The sequence below is a fragment of the Calonectris borealis genome, chromosome 6 (genome assembly GCF_964195595.1).
Source record: "Calonectris borealis chromosome 6, bCalBor7.hap1.2, whole genome shotgun sequence".
In the NCBI taxonomy this organism is placed as follows: domain Eukaryota; kingdom Metazoa; phylum Chordata; class Aves; order Procellariiformes; family Procellariidae; genus Calonectris; species Calonectris borealis.
In genome coordinates this window covers 11,939,591-11,964,864 of record NC_134317.1, presented here as the reverse complement: position 1 = coordinate 11,964,864, position 25,274 = coordinate 11,939,591, and the positions used below count along the sequence as shown (strand labels likewise).

Here is a 25,274-nt window from a genome sequence, read left to right as displayed (position 1 = left end):
AGTAGTAGTTCTTGCTTATTGTGGTTTCTTTCATCTCAGGATTATGGGTTTTCTAAAAGGTTGATGTTGAGCGACTTGCCAAAGGTCACTGAAAGCTTCACGACTAGAACTCTTCATGTCAGGATGTCTGATTCACAAATCCCTGCTCTACACCCTCAAAGTCATTGCTACTCCAGTTTTACCCCTTATGAAAAGGTCTTATAGGATTTATTGGGACTATGTAAAAATGAAATAAGGGTCTGTTATGCTAAGAAATAAATATGCTATTTTAGGCATTGGTTTAGGAGTCCAAAATAGTCATTCTTTTCTACCTCGTTTGTTTCCCTTCATCTTTCCTCCCAATTATCTCCTCACGTGGCCTCACAGCGTTTTCATGATCCTGCCTGTCACTCAGAATGATTAATCCTCTTTCATATTGCTTTTGACTGATGGCCAACAAAAGGTATTTTCATTAAAGTGAGAAAAAACCTAGCCAGACAACGAAGAGGGTAATGATAGCTAGTTCCTAAAGTATAACTATAACAATTTCACTGTGTTTTCCTCCACGGAGCAGCTGCTCAGCCAGTTGGTTACTCTTCCCCCTCTGGTAATGAATTGCACTTATGATTTGATATTATTATGTCTTGCTGGGTAGCAAGGCCCGATTTAGGTTGAGCTGATCTGGCACCATGACCTGTTTCTGCTAGCTGATCCTCTCCACGCTAGTCATTCCCACTAGCTCTCCTCCTTCTAGCAGCTCTACCTTACTCCATGCCACAGACTGCTTTTACTAGCTCTGCTCCGTACGGCTGTGTTCTGCAGCAGCTCTTTGCTCTGTTAGCATCTCTTGTTGACTGTACCTTGTTTCGGTAGCTGCCCTACCTAACCAACTTGACTGAAAAGTTCTGGTATTTCTGTCCTTGGAAGAGAGGTTGTGCACTATTTAGGACTAAACACAGTGTTTTAGCTCACAGGAGACTTTTAAGCAACTTCTTTTGTTTCATATTCCTCATAGGGAACTCTTACACAAAGCTTCTTTCTTGTTTTTTAAAGTTGTAATCTTTGGATTGTAGTTCTGGAAGGTATTGCCTAGGCTGGGGTGACCCTTCAGGCACATTTAGACAGAGCTGGTTGGCTCAAACTCCTGTATACTATTACAGCTATAAACTTTCTTTTATGTTATGCTATGGTTCCCTTCTAACAAAAATGTCCTTCAAATGTAAAAACATGCAAAACAAACGTATTTCAGGCCTGTCCATTGGTCTTTTACTTTTCTCCTCCCTTTGTTTTGATAGTTCTTTACTTGTTGTTTCTTTCCTGCCTTTTGGATTTTTTTGGATGGGATGTGTGTTGAGGGATGGAGAAAATTACTTTTATTTTTGGCTTCAGCAACATACAAAACATTCTGACCTTGAGACAGTTCCCTTCCCAAATAAGGAGGAAAAGTTGGGGGGGGAGGGAACCACAAAATGAAACTTTTTTTTTTTTTTTTAATTTCCCTCTCCCTCCAGCAAAAAGTAACTTTAAACAATCAAAATGTATTTTGGGGTATTGTTTCTGCTTGCTTACCTCCTCAGGTTTTCAAAGCGCATGAGGTGTCAGGAAACCAGAAGAGAAGGAGTTTCAGGATGAGGGGATGCCATATTCTGGGGAGCCACCAAGCTAGGACAAAAACATAAGAAAGCAAGCAGTTTTTCACAGAAAACTTCAGTTTGGGAGAAATTAAACTTTTCATTAAAAAGGTGCTCTTAGGGGAAGTCCCCAACCACTTCTGCCCCTCACTTTGCCCATGACTCTCACTCCTGGAGTCTTTTAGGTGGCTCCTCTTCTCTCTTGAACAGCTCAAGGTTGTTCCTTGCTGAAAAAGCTTTCCATAAGTCTGTTCCTGCTTGCACTTATATTCTAGTTTAATATTGCATTGTGTCTACCAGTATGCAAGGAGACTCAGGGCTCAGCATCCATTTGTTTGCCTCCCCACAAACAGCTTCTCATTGCCATTATCCATGGCCTCTTTTGGTGAATCTGTAAGGTCATTGGCCTTTCACCCTTCAAAACCCTCACAGGATCCATTTCTGCTGTGACATGCAGAAGAAATCAGCCATACAGTTATGGATAGATTACACAGTCATGCAAACGTCCTGGGCTTTTTATTTCAGCTCTGCTGTGTCTTGCATACTGAGTGCCTAGCTCAGCATGGGGTCTGTACGCTACATGCAAAGCTTCTCACACACCACAGCAACTTAGCCCTTTCCCCACTTATTTGCAGTACTGAGCAGTGACTTCTCTGCCCTGGGACACCATGTGTCAAGCACAGCTGCTTTGCCTGAGCAGTGATTGACAGACAGGCAGTGCAAGCAGAAGAGATGCTGCAGTGGCCCTACAGCAGGAGAAATGCTGTGGTGCAGGTTTGAATCCCTGGGCAGGAGCCAGTGGCAGAGGAGCCCTGCCAGGAGATCAAACGCAGCCTTGAGCTGCATTCCTTTCTCCCTGTGCACAGCCTGACACATAGAGTATCTTAAACTGGGAGATAAAATGTTTGAGACATCAGGCTGTTTATTTCAAAGACAAAGAAGAGATCCTAGAAAAGTCCCTGATGGAGAATAGCCGCTCCTGGCATTCAGGGCACTTCTTTCAACCTTGTTGTCCTACCGCACATGGTTTGCACTTCCGCGTTTTGCCTCTAGTCTCAAATCAGGTCAGAGCCCCATGGGGGAAGGTTATGTTTTCGTCGGTATTGGCATGATGCTCAGCCCCAAGGGGCTCTGACCCTGGCAGGGGTGTTTAAGACTACTGCAGCATTGTACCATCCTGGTGAGTTTTTCTGTTACTGGGATGAGACTATGCACCAAGACCCATTTGTCCCAGTTGGGATTTGTTCTCTTACTAAACCTGTCTTTCTGTGTGCTGTGATTATAAGCCTTGTTAAACCAAGATGATTAAATCGTCTGCTCCCAATAGTAACCTAAAGCAGCGCTTTATTTAATATCCTGGTCAATCTGCAGTTTTCTCTGTGGTGAAGCAGACAACTCAAACACAGTGGGGAGTGCCTCTATGGGGCCTGGAGCATAGTGCTTGCATTAAAGACTACTCTGTTGTAAAGCTCATCCTTATTCTATCAGTCCTTTCTAATTGTTAATTGCTTTAAACATCTTGTTTAATCTAGTAACAGTTTAGGTGGGTTGATACTATCAAAATGTAGACGGTACTGTCTTAATTCATGTCTAAATTAGGAGAGCAACGGTGGTAGCAGTTCCAGACAGTGACCCAGAGCTCTGAAATTAGGAGCCAGCCATGTAGGTTGCTCTTTTCCTACTGAGCAGATGAGGAGTGTATTTCTCAAGATAGGTGCCTACCCAACTTACCATTATACTATTATACTTTTGCCTACACTAACACAGTTATGCTCTGGTTACAGCTGGAGCTGAAAAAGCATGTAGTAAATGTGTTCAGGGTTTATTTTGTTTGATTTTTTTTTTTCCTCAGTGTTTAGTAGCTATCACTGAACATTTAATGGTAGCAGTAATGATATAATTATCTTAGTCTCACATTTATCTATCAGTGGATTTCTTTCTTCATTTTACAGACAGGGAAACTGAGGCACTTAAAGGGGCCATAAAGCAGATCAGGGTTGGAACTGTGAAGAAGAGTCTTTTTTTTCCTGAATCTTTATCCACTCTCTATTAGTTTTGTTTTGTTTCCTCTTTTGAAGCCCATAGGCACATCTATCACTGGGAGAGTTAAAACCAATTGCTCTATTTACATACTTGAGGATAACATACTTTTCTAAAGAGTTCACGTAGCTCCTTTTTTTCCTCCTGTGCAGTTGCTGTATTTCTTGAGGACCTTTTACATTTTGGACAGTCCCACTGAGCAAATACTGAGGAAAATATTTCACAAGCCACGAAGGGCCACACTTTCAAGTGCACAAATGTCTCTATAGCATCAGAATGCTTTTCCTCACAAACATGAAAATCACTGTGATGCTGTGTTCACAAACACGAAGATTAGCTGTGATGATAGCTGTCACTAGTAACAACAACTTGGAGGTCAACACCTGAGAAGTCTAAATCAGAGCTTCCAATCAGAAATCTACATCAGCTGGGTCCTGCAGGTGTCTCTACTTACTGTCAGGTCTACAAATGCTGGTTTTCTGTTGGTCTGATGCCAGAGAAGCAAAATAGAGTTACTAAAAGTAGGGGGAAACACAAGATGCTAAGTAATTAATTGAGGAATTAAAAAAGCTGCCAGTACACATGGTCACAGCATAGGCTAAGCACTGTTAACTCAGCATACAAGAGCTTTCTGATAATTAGGATATTGTTTCATCTGTTGGTGCTTAAGAGTAGAGATCCCCTACGTGATGAGAAAGAATCATGAGAAAGAAGCTGGGCCAGACATGGAGCATGTTCAGGTATTTCTCTTCCTGGGAGCTCCAGAGCATAAGCTAAAATGGTGAAAACAACCATAGTGACAAATTAAAGGGAGGTTTGCTTGAGAAAAAAATCAAGAGCTTTTTCAGGTTGCCTTTGCTTCAGTGCCCACTCTGGCACAATGTTCTTCACATCCACTTGAGCTGTGAGAGACCTGAGATATTCTTTCAGAAAACTCTGATTATGTCCAAGCAAACAGCCCAGATCAGGGGGGAGCTAGACCTAAGACTGGAGCTGGCCCCAGCCCTGACAGACCTGGCAGTTGCACCCTGTAAAACTGATCTGAAAGGACAAACACGGGACAAGAAATGGAGACCTGGCGAAAGCGTATTAGTCTCAGAAGGAGCAAAATCACTGTTCTAACTAGTGCTGTGGACAGCAACAACCAAAATCTTCTATATGCCCTAGGTAAGAAAATATTTCTGTATTTCTGAATAGTACCATTGATAAGAGGCTGACAGATCTGATTAGTTGTATTGCTAATTCATCACACTACAGCTAAGTGTCAGGTATGATTCCTAAGTTTTGGAGAAAAGACTCACAAACAGCAACACCAGCAGTATAACTGCAAAAGAAATAATCTACCTGCCAGCCTTGAGAAGCCTCATGCAGAGCACAGCAGCATCTTTCTATGCTGATGCAGAGCACATTTTCTGTGTCTTGTACAGAAGGAACATGCACAAATGTGGTTATTTATAGCTTTTCCACCCACACACAGCTTTGAAACTTGCTCTAAAAGAAGTTCAGCATTTAAAGAATACAACAGGTTTTTTAACGTGAAGATTTTTTTTTTTCTTATTTCCTTAAAAACAATATTCTGGGAACATTAGTAACAATCCAGGCATTGAGGAAGAAACATTAGTTCTTCATTTGTCTGTCTATTGTTCTCTTACTTGGAATGTTTTTAAAGAGGCAGCTGCCAAATTTTATCAAGTAAAACATTTAATCAAGAAAATGAAAGATAAGTGGGATACATTTGACAAATGGGAACTTTACCAAAAGAAAGCAATGTTAAGTTGAAAGAAGTTCTTTCTCAGGGTAAGAGAGGCATGTGTATTCCCACTCCCTTTTTGGGGAGCTTGCATCCTAGATGACAGCATTTAGCGAAGGAGCAGGTTGAGGCTGTGTGACCTCAGCCAATGCCCAGAGGAAATGGGCAAGTACTGCTCTCAAAACACCCAGCCTACACCCAGCCAACTCTGCCAGAGCCCTGAATTGGACGTGCTGTTCCCAATAGAGAGGCATGACTAAACCCTGCATCTCCCTAATGACTACGGCTGGGATCAGTTCTTTTCTTTTTGTGGAGTGAAGGTGGATGGGGCCAGAACACATCATGTTCTCACTCTTCTCCAAATGTATGTCAGTTTTAAGCCATCATAATATGTTTATAGATGTGAAGAACTATACAAGTGCATGATAGCCATCTGCAGAAAGCAGACACGAGGTTATTTTTGCCATATAAGCCTGTGAAAAAGTAAGGCGTTAAGTTGGAGCAGCTGTGTGGGAGACTGTGCACACCTCATTATCACATGAAGTGAGCAGCCATGTTGCCTATTATGGGAGGGTGGCATATCTGGGAGCAGGCAAGAGTGTTTGTGACTATTGTACGGGTCTATAGGTCTACAGTAATGTGAAAGCTCTTGGAGGGGGATGGGGAATGGAAGAGCAATGCTACTGCAAGCTAAGGCCCGAATCAGCAAGTCATGATGAACTCCTGAGACTCTGCTAGAAAAGTTGAGAACACTTGTTGGTGCTCAGGCCATTGCCATGGGAGATATTTAGGATGTCTTCACTTAGCCATACTGTTAACTTTGGAGCCCTTTCACAACTAACTGTTTTTGAATACTTTTGCAATAGAAGCTGCTAAGAAGGAGGTAGGCAGGGGGAGTTGTTATTCTGTAGTGATTTCCACTGCAGAAGCTGTTGATGGACAAGGATCGTGCTGCAGGGACTGTCTTGTCTGGACAAACTCCTACAGATGGGCTTGTAGGATATCTGTGGGTGCTAGAAGCAGTAAGGAGTCTGAAGAAATTTATGTGCGTGTATTTTTGCATATTGAAAATTTTTCTGACACTCTTCTAAATTGGTGGACCCACATGTCTCAGCAGTTGTATAATTTACTCAGATGTGTTCACTAGTATCAGCTGTGCTTTGCAAGGCTGTCCCTGCTGCAAAGAACAGAACATGAATGTTCTGCTTTTGGCAAACTAGTGGGTTTTTTAACTACAGAGGTTAGATTTTTGTTGTTAAAATGAGAAATTGTGCAGAGGTGAAACTTTCACATAATGTCCAGGAAGCTCATAAAAACACCTACAATCTGATTTCATGGGGGCTTCTTTTTTTGGTTGAATGTAGACAAGGGAATAAAGGAAGTTTTTTAAATGTTATAATTGGCTCTGCATTTAATTTTCCTCATTACTTTAGTTGCACTGTGCAGCAAAATACTGATAGGTCTGTAAGGTTGCTTTTCCCTCCAAGGATAAAAAGGACTGCATGTTTTTTCTTTTTGAAAAGACCTCTTTAATTATGTGGTGGTATTTGGAATAACTACAATTAGAGGGGAAAAGCAGGGAGTGATTAAAAAATCATACTTAATAGCAGCTGCATTAGTTCTCTGGCTTTTGAAAGAGACCCAGGCACAGCTGAGTACATACATACTACACGGAGGAGTTGTGGTGAAAAGGAAGGGCAAAATGGAGGTGACAAACTTTTGACTGACTTCAGGGAAGGTTGTCTATTGTAGCGTTTTAAGAGAGATCTTCCTTGAGAATGATTGGAGAAGTATCAAAATTAATCTTTCTTGTCCAATCCTCAGACTGTGTTAATGAGTGTAGCTCTGTTCATTCAATTGCAACTCTTCTTTTAAAAAACAAAACGAAACAAAAAGAACATGACAAACAAAACACCAAACCAAAAAAAACCCCGCAATCCCAAAACCTCAGATTGCTTGGTTGGTGATAGTGGGATACACTGATTAGGTCTCAAGCCAATTTGAAAAAAGTGACTCTGATGACTGACCATCTGAGCTCAATTACATACGGAAGAACTTGGTTGACCGGCTATATTATTTTCTGAAGATGAATTAGTCATCGCCACACGGTCAGGTCAAGCTATGTTATTTCAGGATTTATAGCTATATGCTCAGCAATTAGGCATATATACCTCAGTGAATTTGGAGCAGCTTATACCTGATTTTAAAGGCCTGCCTTTCAATGGATTGTCTGCTCACTTTTGTACAGCTGCCATGATGTTGTTTACTATTTATGACATTTCAGTATCTTCCTGTATTGGAAAAGATTCCTAGAATCCCCAACCACATTTGGAGCCACATATTGCTAGAGGCTGCAAAAACTTAATGTAAAAGGCAGCTTTTACTCCCAACACTTTCTTTGACAGCCTTGCTTGTTCTGACTGTAAGTGTGGTTAATGTCATTTTAGAAATGAGAATGGAGGCATTTGCTGAACTGCAGTGCTGGGCATTGAACCAAATCACTCGAATTCCACTCTACTTTTGATATGAAGTCCTTGTTGCTTTTTGCTTTTTTCTTAAAACTCTTGCATAATTTGACATGCTTAACCAAAGAGAGTGAACAGAGTAAGGCACTGTTCTCTTCCATCGCTACTGAACTGCATTAGCAGAGCTGTATCTGTACATTAGGAGTGCACTTATTTGCAGCTTGTAACATGCTGTCATATGAACTACATTTGTTCAGGAGTTGCTAAATGGGAAATAGAACATGGTGTTCAAGGATGTGTCCAGAGGGTTAGATTCTGCTGGATGCATAACTAGCCCCTGCCTATTAACTTTACAAACATGGGGTCTTTGATCCATGTTTACGGAAGTCGGCTGAAACTTTGCTGTGGATTTTAGTGGGAACAAGATCTGAGTTTTAGAGTCAAATATAGATGTCTCTGAAATTAAAAATAATGTCATGGGAGCCAAAGATAATGTTCCTGGTTTAAACATGAGGTGTGATTCTTCAAAAAACTGTTTTTTAAAATACTTCATTGTGCCACCAACTTAAAATTATAATGAAGAAAGAAGTGAAAAAGGGAGCACAGTTTTTATTAGGAGGTAAAAACCACAAATGAGAACGGCTGAGTTTTGTTTTGGGTTCTATTATAAACCATTAATAATAGCAGGAAAAGCCAGAGGATAAGTTCCTTTGTATTTTGGTGTATTTTCTCAGCTAGACCTTTACTTGACATTACCCTGCTGTGACAGGGCCAGGGATAGGAGGGAAAAGAAATCTATTTTCAGCAATGATTTGGAATACAACAAAGAAACTATATTTTAATTTAAATCAGACTTGGTGTGCCTTTTATTCATGAAAGAGGATTAGGATTTATTAAGTCTCCTTGAGTTGTTGTGGGGGATTTTTTGTTTTGTTTTTCTTCTGATTCTCAGTATTTGTTCCGTCTACCCTGGTGCTGTTGCTGACACCAAATTTTCCTGCAGGGCCTGGTAGCAGGCTAGGGCTTGGGCTGCCCATGCCAGCCTGCACAGAACGTTATCCAGGAGCAGATGTAATTCCAATGGAGAGAAGTGGGCACTCCCACACTGGCTACTGTCTCCACCCAGAGATTCAGTGGTCTCCCTGGCAAATGTGCACTCTTTATTGCTTAGAGACCCTTTCCTTTTACCTCCCAAGAAGGGAGTGGTTTGTGGGTATCCTGAGAACACACCTACTTTGAATTGTGTTGCTCATAAATGCATATATGATGTTTAGCTTCTAGTTCTTCTATTGTAAGAAAATGAATTATCTTCTGCCAAGAGATTCTCTGTCTTGTATCTGCAAATTCTAGTTCAGCCAGTAAGTGTTACTAACTAGGCTTGTACAATTTTGAAGGGCTTTGACCGAAAAGATCGGATTTTGTTGCTGTGCAGTATAATAAAACATTTACAATAAACTTTGGATGCAAAGTATCTATGAAGGCACAATCTGAAACATGAACCTTTTAACTACACTTCCTGGTTACAAAAAGCATGGTTGGCAAAGGCAGAGTTTCTGGAATAGGGGTTTCAGACATGTAAGGCCTTGGAGTTACTGAGCATTCACAATAGCAGCTACAGAAAAGGTAAAGATAAGGTTTGATTCTTGTGAGTGGAAATGGTGATGAGACTATAAACCCACAAGTTTTGAAGTATCACACCAGGACTCTAGTTAGCCCGTAGTATCTCAAGAGCAAGCAATAAAGTGCACATAGTGGCAACTTGATACTGTTTGGCTTCCTTTCACTGGCATAAGCCTAGCAGATTTTGGAGGCTCTATCCATGTGTTTAAAGTTAGGCAATGCTTATGCACCTATTTGAAATGGGGCCTCATGTAAAGCTGAATAAATTGGGTGTACTTCACTGGAATTGCTCTGGAATTTATTACAACTCTGCTAGAGTTACCAAAGAGTTACTCTAACCCCTTTGAGTTACGCCAGGTTTGTACCGTTTTGAGATGAAGATCTGACTCTTAGCTGCTTAAAGTGTAAAATGGTATAATTTATTTTCAGTTTTCAGAGTAACCTAGTTTTAAGAGTCACTATGACAACAACAGTAGGTCTTAGAGTAACAGAGATTAGCACTTCAGTGGGTCATCTCGCTCAGGAGCAATGAAACTGTTCAACACGGGCCTGAGTCAAATGCAGAAGTTGGGGTGCCCTGTCACTGCTGGCTCAACACGCTGCATCTTGTTAATGCTGGTTTAATCACCAGCTTACACTTCTCATCTCCTTCCTGTAGGACAAGGGCAGGGTTTAGTGACTGGTATATTTGAGCAAGCCTCTGTGTTCTTCTCCAAGTCATTCTCATTTCATCTTCCTTCATTGCTGCTAAAAGAAATACACTTTAAAAGATGTGAAAGTGCAGAAGTTTTTCAACTAACTTCAACAACGTATATGGGTCCTTAAAGTAATGAATTTAGTAATCCTTTCACATTTTGTATTCATGTAAAACGAGAGCAGAACATGGGGACTTGCTAGGAAAGAGTTGGTTCCCAAGGAGATTTTCATTTAAAGTCAGATAAAGTTATGAGGTGCTTCTTAGTTTTCACATTTACTGATTAGGAAAGTGTCGTGGTTTAACCCCAGCCAGCAAAAATAAACGCCACGCAGCCGCTCGATCACCCCCCCCCCCCCCCCGGTGGGATGGGGGAGAGAATCGGGAGGGCACAAGTAGGAAAGCTCCCGGGTTGAGATAAAAACAGTTTAATAATTGAAATAAAACTAAGTAGAACAGTAATAATAACAATGAGAACAACAACAGAATACACAAAACAGGCAATGCACAACACAACCGCTCGCCGACCGCGTGTCACGAACGGGGGGGGGGGGGGGGGCGAGCCCCCCCCCCCCCCCCCCCCCCCCCGGTTTTTATACTGAGCATGATGTCACATGGTATAGAATACCCCGTTGGCCAGCTGGGTCCACCACCCCGGCTGTGCTCCCCCCTCCCGGTGCAAGCATCACCCAGCAACACCCAAAGCATCAATGGGCCATCAACGCTCCTTTCACACCGAACCCAAAACACAGCACACCCCCCAGGCTACTGGGAAGAAAGTTAACCCTGTCCCAGCTGGAACCGGGACAGAAAGATACATACAGAAAGAGGCTTCATTTTCAAAGAGCTACGTTGAAAAGTCTACTCTTTAAAAATAGTGCCCATCACTTTTTTTTATTTAAAAATCAAATTAACTTTTTTTTTTAACTTAAGCTATTAAGAGAATTGACCTTAACTGCACTAATGCAATCATCTTGCCATATTCCCAACATACAAATTACCCTAGAGGAAGAGCAATTATCATCCCAGAACTTTGCTTAATTATTGCCTGATTGCTTCTTCAACCTTTTTCCTTTAAAACTGTTCTTCTATTTCTTTCTTCCCATGTTTTCCTACCTTGTCCCATACAAACTATCACCATTCACTACAAATGGACTCTCAAGTACGTTTTTCTCTGACCTCACCTGGACAGTATTTATTTTGCCAGTTTAGGTTTGCCATAGGTCTTACACTTCCCATAGGCAGAGTTTGATCATCAGCAAAAAGGAGTGTGGAGAGGCCTCTGGAAGTGTTTCTCTTCTAAGCACCTGCTTCCTGATGCTGCGCTCAGATGAAACCTGTCTGAATTGCCACTATTATCCTTTTTGCAGTTACACAGATCATTCAAAAGGGACAGTTACAGCTATTCTTCCTCCAGGTAGCATTTTGAATCTTGCAGTTATCCAGCCATATAATGACTGTAATAGCTAGCGCATTCAGCCTGCTGTAATTGCACTGGAGTTTTATTTACTTTTCTTGGTGACCTGGGTTTGCTGCTTATTTTGTTGGGTATGTAATTGTGCCCCTGAGGAGATAAGGAGACAGGACATGCACATCATGATAGAAAGAAGATAATGCTCCTACCACTTTTGATCTTAAACTAGGTGAAATAAAAAAAAGAGGCATTAACATCTTTTTAACACGTGTGTGTATCCTGCAGCATTCCCTCCAATAAATGTTGCTGACATCAGATGTGCTTCTTGAGCATTTGGTTTATGTTCTCCTTCTGTTAACAGGCTCCTAGCAAACATTTCATGCTTTTGAGCCTGATGCTTTATAAACTTTTCCTAGCTGGGAATTAAACACAGAATTATGAATCTCCATCCAGAAAAGAAAGGGAGCCTGCTTCTCACCTCCTAGCCTCACATGCACACTTTCTGGAGTCCCATGCAAGCTACCATCAGAGTAAAAGGAGCAGCTCATTTATTTCCTCCTGTGGACATCTTATGGGACTGGGTGGAGGAACAGCAGAAACAGCTACCCCAATCAACTCACCAATAGCGATTGGGTCAGTAAGGTGTGGGATGAGAATTTGCCACAGGTAAAGGTAAAATACCAAGACTTATTTATCCTCCAGTCCTTTCAGATGATGTCTGTGAGTTATATAGTTTCCTAGGTAATTCCAGGGGCAGCTTTACCCATGCTTGTTGATGTGCCTTGAAGTTTGAACTCAGTTATGTTTTTATTAATGTCGTACTATCTGATGGACAGAAGCCGGGATTGGAAAATGCTGTCCTATGTGGGAAGTGTGTCCACACAGCAGTTAGCCTGTATTTAAATTGCAGTCAAGCAGGATCAGGCTTTGCGCTAGGAGCTGCAAAGCAGGAGGCAGGTCCTGGCCCCTGTCTCGAGCAGCTTTCAAACTAGTGGAAGTAGAGTGATAAATGCATACTGGAAAGAGAGTTGGCATATACTTACAAAATATATTGTAAGTTACAAAATATATTTTGTTTCAAGAAACACCTCAGATGATGGATCTATCTGTAGCATAGTATTTTCAGTTCAAAGAATTCATGACTTATAGCCTTTTTCTAGCTGTTTTAAGAAAAAATAGCTTGGCAATAAAAGACAATTGGGAAATTTGAAAATGTAATTTGGAACACACTCAATTTTTAACAGCATCTTCAAGCTGTTTATGTTTTTAAGGAGTAATTAAATTATTTGAACTAAGTCACTGTAACTTCAATGGCTAGCTATCTCAGGACATTAATTTTCAGCAGTAGAGTAAGTTATACAGTCCTTGCTCTCAATTAAAATGTTAATGTTTATCTTGAATTATTACACGGTTATGCTAGTTCTAAAGACATTTCCTTTCTTCAGGGCGAGGGAGAATGTCTCCAAACATGCTGACAGGTAGATGTTTACAAGTGCTGATGATTTCAGGTTTTATGGTGACATTTCAGAGTTGTTCCTGCATTTGCTGTAGACTAATTGCTTAACATTTCTCATTGTTTTCACCGGGGAGTACGTGTTTTGTATCTATCCAGATCTGTGTTATTGCTGTTGCTTTGCTCACTCAGTTATTCCATATCTCAGCTCCTCATTTAGTGCAAACTTTCTGTGCCTTGTATGATGGAAACAAAGATGTGGTATTTCCCCATGTCTGCAAATTATTGTGAGCTTATTAAATGGCAAATGCTTTATATAAGAAAAAACATATTAGCTGCTCATATAAATGCCAAGGATTCTTTTGATAAGGTTATCAGATTATCAGAGCCTCATGCTAACATCCTGTCTTCTGCCAACTTCCTGGGACACCTCAGCAACTCACTTAGTCTCTTTATATATATAAAATTTTTTCCCTCTTCTAATGCAAAACAAAAATACAGCATTTATATATTTCATAGAATGGTTGTGAAAACAAATGCACTGAAGACTGGAGTGGTCAATAATGTTAACATGGGTTTCAGAGCCACAGAAAATGCTTTTAAGCAAGTTATTCTTTAAAAAGTTGTGATTTGTTTCTTGTGGGAATCATGGCAGAACAAGTTTTTAGAACAATTTGAACCAGAGCTTTTTAAAGAGCAGATAGGGTCTCTGAAATCTGAGACATGGCACTCTAAGCAGAGAAATGGCATAGGAAAGAGGTGGTCAATTAGGATGTTACAGCTAGTGTCATTAGTGGATGGTGTATAATTTTTTTTTTATCTTGTATGCTCACGAAGTGTTGATTTATTAAGTGGATGTACAATTTTGTCACCTCAAAGGGTATTTTATATCTAATCTTATAAACTAAAGGATTTGGAAACCTGATCAATACCTGCATAGATGACTTCAGAGGGAAGCTTTCATGTTACAGGAAGGATTTGGTGAATCACCAGATGGTGCCATTCTGTGTCAGGCAGTGTGGAATAACTGCCCAAATGCAACATGAGACTTTGCTGCAGGACGAGTCCTGGAACAAAGGTTTATTCCCTATGGATTAATCATCTTGGTTGTTTTTGTTGTTGAGAGTAAAGTATCCATATTTTGACCAGTACTCTGGCCTAGATTCATTGTGGGGTTTTTTGTCTTTGTTTAAAGTGGGCATCATATGTTGTATTTCTTGGTTTGAATTGAAGCATGTTACAAAACATCCGTTTATAAAATAAAAGTGGCAATCTCTGTCAACAGTCATCTAACAGTGACTAAAGCAGCCCAATATAACATTGGTTGGGATAAAAAATTTTATTATTATGTGATTACTACTTGAATGGTATAAGCACGAAAAAGTTACTAGAATAATTTGCTGTAGAATTACAGTGAGTGGGTATCAAATATTAATAAATAGAAAGCACGTACTGCATACTAACTTCATGTGAAACATTAAATTAAAGCCATTTGCCACTTAAAAAATAGTATTTTAAAAATGAGATTTTTTCAAAGTTGAGTTTTGATCTGGTTCCATTTTTAATAGATAAGTTGAAAACTCCTGACAAGAGGGAAAGGGAATGTTAATGGAATTATTTACTGACTGTTAATGACACAAATGCTAGAAGGCTACCCTGCAATAATTAATGTTATTACAAGTTATGTACAGATTCCTGGTCAAGAATATATTGCAGAAAAACTCTTAGCAGACCAGCTGGGCACATGGCTGTCAAACAGCTTGAAGGAGTGTATTTGGGATTCTCTACCCAGAGCAAATGGGAGACGAGCTGATCAGAGAAGGGGAAGCAGGAAGTGATCACTGAACTGCCAACACACCTGGTCCTGCTTCCTCATCCCACCGTGGCACTTATGCCAAATATGTGCCCCATTTTGTGAAATGATTTATACTCTGTGGATGAAAAATACCTTCTAAGCACAAAGTATTCATTAAAAAAATGCCTCTTCCAGCAAAGAAATAGGGTTGGGAAATAAGTATATGTGTATAAAGCCTTGTTTGTTCTTGGAACTTCTTATAAAATATGCTTGGGATCTACAAGCATAGATTCTTTCTCAAAGCCCAGGTAGTTTAGATTCTGTACAACCAAGCCATGAAATAGCTTTACTTGCCTGAAAATAAAAAAAAAAAAAAAAAATCACATCTTCCACTTTTCCAGTCTTAGGTTTCTAGGCTTAGTCAATAATATCTGCTCATTTATCAGCGCCTCATAAGACAGGTGCTCTCCCCTGCCCCAGTTCTGTGCCCTGGTACCAAAGCCTTTGTCAGGCCAAGCTGCCACGAGTTGCAAGGCATCCTGCAGCCCCTGCCCAGCATCACTGAGGCCCGTGCTTGCTGCTCGCGCCCCAGCGCTGCACAAAGAAAGGATGCAGCTCTGAGGCTGTTTGTAGGTGCAGCACCTATCACTATCCTGGGGATGCTTGCGGTGTCTTCTCCTTTCGGTGTGACGGAAATACCACTACTGTTTGCTAGTCCATTAGCATCAGTAGCAGGATCAACGACTTGCTATGAGAGCAGGGCTCCTTGCTGAATGAAGTCCTAGCTACTTACACAAATACCAGTACTGATCTAGTACTATTTATTCTCTTAGCCTCTATGTATTGGGAAAAAGATTTAGAAGAGTGGCAATCAGATCGTGAAATTTCCCAAGCTCATATTGTCAAGCTTAATTTTTTTTTTTGCAGCTTGTAGTAGACCCTGAACAGATTTGATCTAAATTTAGTGTGAGAAGGAGCTCCAAATGGATGGTGCTCATACAGTTGATCTATTTTTAAAAGAAAATCTCTTTAACTCTCAGAATATCAGATTTGCCCCTTTACTTTTGCATAAGGATCAGTTATATTTCGAACTGAAAACCTGAAAAACTTGGAAGGTCAATATTTTATGGCCTGCAGTGAAGGAATCTTAACCTTTTCATTCTAGTTACTCTGATAATGCTTTCTCCCCACATCAAAATAAATTTTAATTGATTCCTCCATCATACTTTTGGACTCATTTAAGATGCTTCCCATTGAAATCGGCTGTTTCTGTGTAATCAGCTATCACTGTCTTTCAGTTTACACAAGGAGCTCTTAAGAGGAGGGGTCTTCTTGTAAAAGATTCCAGATTTCTGATTCCTGTTCCCCAAAATTCATTTACGTGCAAGTAAATATTTAATATCTGCCAGGCTCAAATAACTAAGCTACACTTCAAAATAAATTGAATAGTAAAAATCCAATAATCCTAATTTACCAGTAACATCTATAAACATCTATCTTCTATCCAGTTGGAATGGACTTTGACAGATCTGCATGTGTTTAGCCATAGCAAGCACAAAGCAATACCTCTGCAGCTGTTTTATACTCACCCCGAGGATTTCTTGGTGCTGCTGAGATGAGAGAGGTAATTGTATGTTCTTCTTTTCTGGCAGGTACTGGACTGGATTGAAAATCATGGGGAAGCCTTTCTGAGTAAACATACAGGAGTGGGGAAGTCTCTACACAGAGCACGTGCGCTGCAGAAAAGACATGATGATTTTGAAGAGGTAGCACAGGTAAGAGTCTGAATCAGAGACTTCTGCTTTCTGGCTTGATTTTTGTTACTCCTCTTGTATATCGAGAAAAAACTATTGCTGTTTTGGGGCCCTGTTTATTCACACTGCTCTCTTCAAACATTTGGAGCTGATGAGGATGCTGTCTCCCAGGTTTGAAAGTTAGCGTGCACACTGCAAGAGCATGGTAGCAGCAGGACTTATAATCAGAAAATCACTGCATTGGGTCAGAGGGAGGTCTCAAAGCCTATGAGAAACTGCAAGTTTATGGGACAGTAATGCAAAGTGTTGGAACATAGAGGAGGATCATTATGAGCGACAGCGATAGAAAAATCAACAGTAACTGCTGCGGTGGAAACTGAGGACCTTGAGAATAAGGTGGAAAGCAGCCGCTATTAAAGAAGCAGGGGAAACACTAGAGTGTGTTTGCGGTAAGGGCAACTACCCTTCCACTGTTTCTGAGAGTACAGGGTATTGTGTGGAAGGGTGTTTTGTTTGTTTCGGAATGAGAGGCAATAATTACTACATCATCGTTGTTATTATTATTATTATTATTATTATTATTATTATTATTATTATTATTATTATTATTATTTTCCTCATCACACAGTGTAAGCAAGGCTTGTCCAGGAATTTTGGTATGAAGCCAAAAGCTTCCACCTAAAAAGCTTATAACTTTTCCTCAAAGCATGGTCATAGTAGATGTTTAAACATACATCCTGTCTTTATTTGTAAAACTTAAAAGAAAGAGGACCTTTGATAAGTTCTTCCAGGGACTGAAGAGCTTTTTTCTAAAGAATCTTATGGCCAGAAATTATCCAGTCTCAGCTCTGGCTGTCAGATCATATTACATCTTTTTGTTTTAGATTTGAATCATCCTCTATCAGAAATTGACGTTTGTAAAGCTACTTCTGCTTTGGGCGTTGCAGATAAAATCCCGATTGATACATTCTGCTTTACATAGATTAAATGCTTGGTCTTCCTGATGCACACAAGGCAGGTTATTGCTCAAATACTTCACTGTGGCATAAGACAAAAATGTACTAGACTTTAGTTTTGTTTTTCTGTAGTACCCTTTCCATGTGTTGGCCTAATTTATTTTAAGATGTTTCCAGCAACAGGGACATCTGTCTTTCACTTTGCCCTCAGGGAAACTATTTCACTGCCTGATGGCAGCTACTGTCTGGATATTCTTTTTTTCCTCTCCCTCATATTCAATTTCTATTTCTCTCAGTCTTTCCCCCCTTCCCTTGTTTATATCCCTTTAGTCTTATTTATCTCCCTTAAGGAGATAAATACCAAGGAAGGAGATGAATTAACAACCCTGAAATATCTGTAGAATATTAGCATGTCTTCTCCTACGTGCCTCTTAACCATGTTAAACATATTTAATTCTCCTAGCACGTTATTAACCAATCCCTTAAATATCTTTTGTTACCTATTTCTTTGGATCCATTCAGTTTGCCAACGCCCTTCTTTTAATTAGATGTTCAGCTCTTGATGGAATACTCTATTGCTTGGCTTGCTAGTGAACTTCAGTGTTACCTTTCAGCTGTGATGGGATGTCGTTGCATACCATTGACAAATCACACAGCCTGAAAGCCGCAGTTCTAGATTGGCAGGTCTCTAAAATTTCATGGGACCTCCTGTGGATTTAAGCCTTCTGGCAATAAGCTTGAATTTCTAGAGTTACCTGTTGCAAATTTATTAAAATGGACCTTAGGCTGGAGGTTGCAAACCATGGTTCTACAGGGCCTCATCCAAACGCACAAGTTAGTGGGAGATTTCATCCTGAAATCAACATTAGGTGCCTTCCAGAAGATGCGCTTGGGTCAGCTGTTATTGGATGCAATACTGGGGTAACGAATGAAAATGAAGATCATGTAATATAAAGGAGCTGAAACTAGGTGATTTAATGTCCTTTGTGGCATTAATATTTTCTGAATCTCCCTTCCCTATCATATATTAGCTTCTTAATTCCAGTTATATCTCACATTTCTGGATTACAGTTAGCTTTTTTCTTTTTTACCTCCTCTGATGAGTACCTCACTGGAGATGTAGGAAACAAATTGAGAACAGGTGAGGAAAGACAGAAAAATAACATGGTCTTGACAATAGAGATGAGAGCAAGCTGTGTAACTGTCTGCACATGGAAACAACAGCTCACTTAAGGCTTGCTCCACTGGATGATGTAATTTAGAGATGCATCCCCTCATCAGGGTTTAGGAACCTTACAGATGTGCAGCTTGCATGTGTAGGTACTAGGGTAAGTCAGAATAGATTTCACTTAAGACTTTTCTAACCTCTATGTTAGTCCTCCTTCTATACTATTTCAGCATGTCTGTCTGTGAATAACTTGAGACACATTTCCATTCATTTCACGAGGCCAAATTCAGAGCAAAGGGTGTATGAATCTAGTTCACTGGATGATCACGTGCGTTCAAATGAAGGTTGGTGTTTGGGAGGAGGATGGAGAGGAGAGAGAAAAGTATACTTTGCATGGGTATAGAATCTCTTAGGTTTTTCTGAATCTGATTCTTTTACACCTTATGTGATATCATTAATGAGTGCCTCATTGCTTTGCCAGGACAATTGTGAACAGTCATGATCAATTCTGCACTTCGAGTATGAAGTTTATGGTGACTCCTAATTAGAAATAACTGACACAAGTCAAACCTGGTTATTTCCCCCCTGGCTTTGACAGGAGTAGTTTCCTCTGGTGCATTCACACCAGAATACCATTGCTAATTTATGAGGCCTGTCTGCAGTGTGACACTGGAATGCGGGGTTGGCAAATGGACATGGGGACATGTGCTGAGAGGAAGTGAAAGGAATCTCAGGCTTTATCTGAGGTCAAGGACTTGAGAATATAATACTCTCTGCTTTGGAAAGAGTAATAGCAAGGGTAAGAGGGGAGGACATAAATTTATCACACCTGGAGTTCTCCTGCAGAAGCTTCTAGTGAGGTCGATTTTGTGGTTGGGGAATAAATCTCCTCCCTGCTCTGATTATGACCAGTTTTGATTCTTACTAATTCCCTTCTTGATGCTCTTTAGATGACTCTTTAGAATTGGTTTGTAATGAATTCTAACTTAAGTTTAATTATTTGTCATTTTTCTCAAGATAGTGAATATCTTTGTCATGGCTGAGAAGGAAAACTGGCATCGCTTATTCCCAATATAGCCATATAATAAAGCACATGTACTAAGATCCTGAAACAAACTGATGTTTGTTTCCCCTCATCAGGATATTAATTACTGGCCTTAATGACAATAAAGAGAGCTGTGTTTGTTTTTCTTAAAAAATAAAATAAAAAGTGTAGTACTGACGTAGATTGACAGTATAAGCAATAGTATTTGCTATTGGCAGCTCTCTGGAAAAAACACTTAGCCTGCCATACAGTATAAATTTATTCTCAAAAATCTACTTCCTTTTGGCTCTGATATATTTGTTCTTATCTCCTACTGTTTCAGGAAGGCATTTGCAAAGGTCAGACTAAAAGCAATTTTCATGAGTTTTCTTGATATTTTCAACAGTGGGCAAAACATTCGTGTTTTTGAATGCTGCCTAACTGCATGTAAAGAAGAGTAGCGTATCTGGGATTGCTGTGTTGAGAAATGCTCTGATTGACTGACCTGCCAAGGCACTAGATTGAGAGGTGGAACGTGCTCACACTATGATTAGAAAATGCACAGATTTATAAACCTGGATGTAATGATCCAATCAGGCACAGCCCAGATAGATCACATTCCTGCATACAGCTGTGCTCAGAAAATGTCAATTATTCTAGAGCGCTGCATTGTGGGCAATAGGAAATGTAATTTGGGGTCCCCTTCTCTCATAACTGCTGTTTAGACAATGCTCTGGTAATTTTTCTGACTATTTATTCTACATGGAATGCACAGATGGCAAATGTTTGAATTTGGATTAAAAAGCCTGAGCTCCTGGGAGGGAGGTTGTTATCTTGTATATACCTGCAACAGTTTATCAACGAGTGCTGATACTGTTCACAGGCTGCCACCCTGAAAATGCCAACCTTAGGCACAGCGCCTCCTGCACAGGGAAGTTCAGTAGTCAGGCATTATTGATGAGGTAGGTATCAAGATATCACCAAAGAAATACCATTCTGTAGCTGCAATGTTCCTGCAATGACAGCCTCTTTGCTTGTCTGGAATTACTTTGTGTGAATCAGATAACCAAAGTTCAGCCAGTTATGATTGTAAATACAAAGATAATTTCATTTTAGGCTTTCTAACTTTTCCTTATTCAGGGATTTTATCCTGAAAACCAGTGTGCCTTCCAATTGGAAAATTCTGTTAACTGGCTTGCGTTCCCAAAATCTCCCAACACTTCAGCACTATCGAGTTGAGCCGCACGCGTTGGAAACCCTTCTCCTATTCTCTGTATATGAAAAGAGGGGCCGCAGATCATTCTCCTCCCTTCTGGCATTCCCGGCAATCGGAGGTTAAGGTAGCCTTCTTGACATCCTCCTCTGCTCACAAAGAGCATCACTGCGTTTGTGCTGGTGCAGAATTAAGAAAGATACTGAGGAAACAGCTCTGTTAATCCCACTCGCTGTGCTGAATGGCTTTGTGATTTGACTGATCTGAAACAAGCATTTCTGTAGTCTCTGCATTTACGAGCTTTTCCATCAGATGCGCTGTTAAGATTGCCTGTCGAGCAGGTCTATCTGCATTTTTGGGATGCGAACGCCCACCAGTACGTATTTCAACCTGCAGATGGCACTCGCAATGCATTGTAAAAGCCTTTCGCTCCTCTAATGGTAAACAGAGCTGATGTTTCTAATCCAAGCTAACCAAACATTGTCTCGAAGTGAAATGAAGCAGAAGTGGAAGCTGACTCGCACGCTGTCCTCTTCGTGTTCTCCCACCCCTGCCAAAACTCGCGTTGTTCAAGGTCACCCAGAAAAACAACCTTCCTTTTTTTTTTTTTTTCTTTTCTTCCCTCAAATGCAAAGCTGGGCGGTCAATGCTTTAATGCAAGGTGGTGCTTGTCATCTGTGTTTATGGGATAAGCTGCTCTCAGATCTGTGGAGCTGCTTTCAAGGCTCTTGGGCCACATTATGCTCACAGCTACAATTGAATTTTGTATCAGTACCTGTGTGCATGTTGCATGCAATTGCTGGTTTGTTTTTCACAGTAATCCAAAGGCACTCATGTTTATAAAGTAAAATATCACAACTCCAGCACACAACAAAGCACATGCTCTGAACAGCCTTGGTTCAAAATGTGTGGAGTTGTCCCTCATTATCAAACACAGTTAGCAGGTAGACTGGAGGCTGAGCTGTGGCCATCGAAGTTTGTAGGGCTTGTCTGTATATCCAGTGCAGTTTTGATTTAGGTATGTAGCTGGATCCTGTATTCCTGACTTTGAAAGTTTTATGCTTGCCTTCCTCCAAGAAAACTTTTGGAAGATGATGATTAAACTTTTGGAAGATGATGATTAAACACCTCAACACTGGCTTTGAACCATCAAACTTAACCTTATGTGTACATATATCATTCCTTTAAGATTCAGCTCTTCCTTTTATTCTTCTCAGGGAGGTGAATGTATTTCCTGCAAGGGAAGGCTTTCAGAGGAGATCTTGAAAGCCAAGGGCCTATATCCTCCTCTAGAAATCAAAGATCAGGTGATATTCTTCATCTGAGAAGCAATTTGTGCTCCGGTGCTCCTGTCTAGAGTGTTCCCTTCCTCCATTGTACTGTTCCTAAGATGCTGTCAGTTCAGAGTTTTCAAAAATCTCTTGGAGATAAAAAGAACTTTAAGTGTAAATATGTTGAAAAATATTATTATATTGCTTGTCATATGAAATATCCAATGGATTTAGTAAGAAGTCCTGCACGTAAAAATGGTATTCTGTGATCTCTCAGTCCCACATAGTTTTACTTGAACTGCTTTAAAACTAAGTGAGGTAAGGGACTAGTCAGGCCAAAGCTGAATTGCAAACAGCTACTTGTTTGGCCTTCAGGATAAAAACCTAGTGCTTTCCCATACAAATTCCAGCTCTGTTGGATGTCATTGTTTTCAAGTTTGGCATGAAGTTCAGTACTGATGTAAAACAGCTAGGCATAAATTAGGAGCCCACGTTGATAATGAGCGCTTAGGGAGCGTTGTCCCAGGGTGATTTTTTTTTTTTTAATTATTATTATTACTTTTTTAAATTTCGTGACCTACCTGGTTGTTGAAAGGAGTAGCTCACTGGGCATACTGGATTTCTGCCTTTGGGTTAGGTAACTAAAATCCTATGTAGGATGAAACACTAGGCCAAACCAGGGAGAAAGCAGACAATTAAACCTGGTAAGAACTATGCTTGAAGTTAGCAATAACAACTGTGGTTTCTAAAAATAACAAAAACATGAGACAGGCAACAAAAAATGAACCCTACTCTTATCTTCATCATCCTTTGCATGGTCATTAGCAAATTCTGAAGCTATAATCTGCAGTTTCCTCTTCACTTCATTTATGTAAATGTATTCACTTCTACCCAAAGAGGAAAAAATGCCCACTGGCAGCAGATTACACAGGTCTTTGTACCATGGTGCAGGAAGTCTGGGCTCCAGAGCTCTTGGTTTCTTCTCCTGGCTGGCAGCAGGCTGCATCTGGCAGTCACAGGCAGCGGAGAAAAATTAAACTGCCTATATATGGGTTGTCTGTGAAGGTTATCTTGGGACTTCTGGATCTAAAAACTTCTATCAGCATAGCTGAAGAGCCAGATAGTTTATCGTGGAAGCAATAGTATAACTTTTTGCATGAAGTCTAGCAGCTCCTGGGTGACTCAGGACATATCCGCATTGCAAGTGCAGAGATACAGAAACTGTTCTGCACAGCCTGAGCCAGGAACCAGAAAGGCTGGGAAGGGCTGAGCAGTGTAGTGGTGTTAGATGTAATGCTATGGGGACTCGACTGCCAGACCTAAGTCAGAAGCAGGTCACGTAAGACATATTTTCCCTGAGGAAATGTGATACTCTTCAGAGTACGCTGTGGATATCAGTACTGTGCTCCATTGCATTATCTAGACATGCCCATGGAGACTTCATTAGCAGGGGCCGCTGAAAGAGCGTGTTGGCTAATCTGAAAGTTTGGATAGCAATGTAATTCAATTGGTGGCCGTTGGTACTCTACGATCTAGTGGTAATGGGGAACCTGTTTTTAGAGAGGCCTTATAACGGCACAGAAATCTTTGGGGCAGTGTTTACGCCACGTCTCTGAGTTTGCATTTCAGTGTATTTCTTCTCAAGCTAGAGGTGATTTTCCTTCCCATTTCTTCTCTTCCAAAATCACATGACAGCTGGATCTTTTCATTAAACCGCCTGCAGCATTATTCACAATCTAAATACTCCCTATAAAATCTCAAGGCTTGGCAACACAATACATTTTTGACAATTGCCAGGAGCTAGCTTCCTATTGCTGGTTTATTTGGGTAGGTTTATTTTTGTGTCTTTAAAATATGTTCCTTTAATTTGCCTATAAATGCAAAATGCTGTTCCCATGGCAGACTGGGAGAACAATGAAGCTATTTAAGAAATATGTATTTTTAATTCTAGAGGTTCGGGAAAATGGAATTTCTATTGTGTGGGGAATTCTGAGTTTTTGAATTCGTTTCGTTTTGAATCAGAAAAGAAAGCCAAAATTTCCTAAAGAAGAAAAATCCTGGAATTTGTTTTTTTTCGAGGCCATAAATTTCTTAAAGAGAACATTGGAAAAATTATAACACTGATGTGTTATATAACATGCATACTAAAAATATATTCAATATGGTACTGATACCTCAATTGAATAAACGTACAGCTGAAACAAAAGATATTTACTATTGACAATTTCTGTGAAATATACACACTTAGATGAACCACTGCTGTTTTGACTGATCTGTGTATGTTGGTGAAAACCATTGTCATCTAAAGGCTTTTGATCCCCGCCGATCATTTTTCTTTGTGTTCTTCTTATTGGCAGGTCAGTGGATTATCAAACTGTACCTATTGATTCAGGAAGATTAATTGCAGCAATGTCCAAATCTCATTTGTAATGATGGTGGACTAGTACTCTTCAGTTTCTTGTGGCTATTTATGGTGGCGGGACTCATGGGGAGAAAGGTGACACTGTGAATCTGATCAGCATTTTTACTTTTTGATTTTTTTTCTAGGGCAGTAGAAGGAGCTGCCCGTGGCTGTGCTGCTTCCTCCGGGCCAGCCAGTGGTGTCTTTAGGAGAATGGCACAATGTTAGCCACAGCAACTGTATTATGACATTGCTGCAAATCACAAATATGCTGCTTTGCAGACATTTGGTAAACAAAATTTCATGTAGATTAAGCCAATATCAAAGAGATATGTGTTCAGTTACAGAGCAAAAGAATTTTCAAGGACAGGTTTTAGGTATTCAGTATCATTGTGCAAATGTTCTGGGAATAGACTAACTGGGTCCGATTGATCACTTCGCTGCACAAGATTTAGAACAAAGTGTTCTAAATTTCAGAGAAATTGCTTATAATTAACTTGTTCTAAAGGGTGGAGAATCCAGTTCAATGGCTGTATCTACATTGCAGAGAAGCTGCTTGGCAGTGTGGTTGCCCCTTTCTTCTTTTCCTATCACAGGTCCCTAATTGTCCAGATGAGGGGTGTCCTCTTATTCCCACATGAGGCAT

General features: G+C 40.3%; 1 protein-coding gene across 1 annotated transcript in view; it reads left to right on the top strand.

Annotated features, from left to right (window-relative positions):
* The window catches only part of KALRN (kalirin RhoGEF kinase), a 524,417-nt gene that overhangs the window by 269,056 nt on the left and 230,087 nt on the right, over window positions 1-25,274 (top strand). Inside the window, exon 10 of the mRNA XM_075152844.1 lies at window positions 16,494-16,616. Within this exon, the coding sequence (XP_075008945.1) occupies window positions 16,494-16,616 (123 nt within the window). The remainder of the gene's footprint in view (window positions 1-16,493; window positions 16,617-25,274) is intronic.